This window comes from Leptosomus discolor, chromosome 1 (assembly GCF_034619465.1).
Source record: "Leptosomus discolor isolate bLepDis1 chromosome 1, bLepDis1.hap2, whole genome shotgun sequence".
NCBI classification, from domain to species: domain Eukaryota; kingdom Metazoa; phylum Chordata; class Aves; order Leptosomiformes; family Leptosomidae; genus Leptosomus; species Leptosomus discolor.
The window spans coordinates 102,264,858-102,266,174 of record NC_141391.1 but is presented as its reverse complement, the minus strand read 5'-3'; the positions used below and the strand labels follow the sequence as shown (position 1 = coordinate 102,266,174).

The following is a 1,317-nucleotide window of genomic DNA, read 5'->3' as shown; positions in this document are numbered from 1 at the left end:
AATGGTTTTCAGAAAAAATGGGAATCTTTTTCAAAGATTTTATCTCAAAGAAAGAGGTGCATGATTCTGAAAGAAAAAGGTAATCCACAACATTATACGATTTATAAAATGATTACTCTATGCTGAACAAGAACTCAAATGAAACATTTCAGCTACTTTTTCTTGGAAGAAACTGGTCTTACTTGAAAATGATTGCCTAAACCATGCTTGGCAGTTAATGCCTCTAGCTTGCATTTGATCCAATTTGGTTCTAATTACATGGACTACTGCAAGCGTTCACACTGGCAATGCCACCATTTGCTTTTTTCGCTAGGTGAAGCTGATGACTCCATGATGCTCCCTATCTATGTCTCCCGTTCTTGACCTTACAGAGATTGCAACAAAGTACTGGTGGCTGGGCTCTCTTACAGCACCAGGGCCATCAGACTCATCAGCTTCACCATCAGTTCACAATTATTCAGCCTGATGGAGGCCAGTGTCTGTGGCTCTGCAGATGAGCAAGCAGCTAGCTTTGTTCATAGCAGGTATGGGTCGGGTTGTCCCTGTGCAAAGAGCAATGCTTTCTCCCGTTCTGCTAGGAAGACTTCGCCTCGGGAATCTGTGTGTTTGGCTGCTCCACGGCCAGCTTGTTCTCAAAGACACAGCACAGTTTGTAATTTTCTATGAGCTTGGCTTGAAAGTACTCCCTGTCCTTCTTGTGCCAAATGTCTGTGGCAATGTAGGTGTTGTAGGGGTCGTGGGAGTCCTCCAGCCTCCTGGCGCGGATGTTGGTCAGCATGACTCCCACTGTGAAGAAGCCAAAGAGGCCAATCATCATCAGCACGTAGATGATTTCCAAGTGGCTGCTGGCACTTCTGACCTGGGAAGGTGCAGAGCTATTTGTCTGCTCCAGGTGGTCTTGAAGTAGCTTGGAGAGGAGTGAATTCAGGGCTGTGTTGTTAGACAGCACCAACATCTTGTTTTTCTGTCCTCTGCTCTTCTTTCTTTCTTAGTTATAGCTTAGCTGGAAAAGAATAAAGGTAAGGGGCATTGTCATCAGATAAAGATGCAAATCCCTCTGTCTCCCTTTGCTGGCTCCCCTCTTCAGCAAGAAGTGCCAGTGTAGAGGCAGCGTGGCTGGACAGGCTTGGAGGCACCTCTTCACCTCCTGTTTCCAAGCCAGGTTAGCTAGGCTGAGTCCATCCCCCATAAATGCTTGCCTTACAAAACCTTCTCAGTCTTCACAGATGGTCTGTCGTGGTGCGCAGCTGCCCTGGCTGTTGGCTGCTCACCCAGATACCTCACCCAGGCCTCCCATGGTGCTATTTAAAGCCCATG

General features: G+C 47.1%; 1 protein-coding gene across 1 annotated transcript; it reads right to left on the bottom strand.

Moving 5' to 3' along the window:
• Positions 1–574: 574 nt before the first annotated feature.
• On the bottom strand, positions 575–955 carry KCNE1 (potassium voltage-gated channel subfamily E regulatory subunit 1). Its single transcript, XM_009953576.1, has one exon. The coding sequence runs from the start codon at positions 953–955 to the stop codon at positions 575–577; it is 381 nt and encodes a 126-aa protein (XP_009951878.1).
• Positions 956–1,317: the final 362 nt, after the last annotated feature.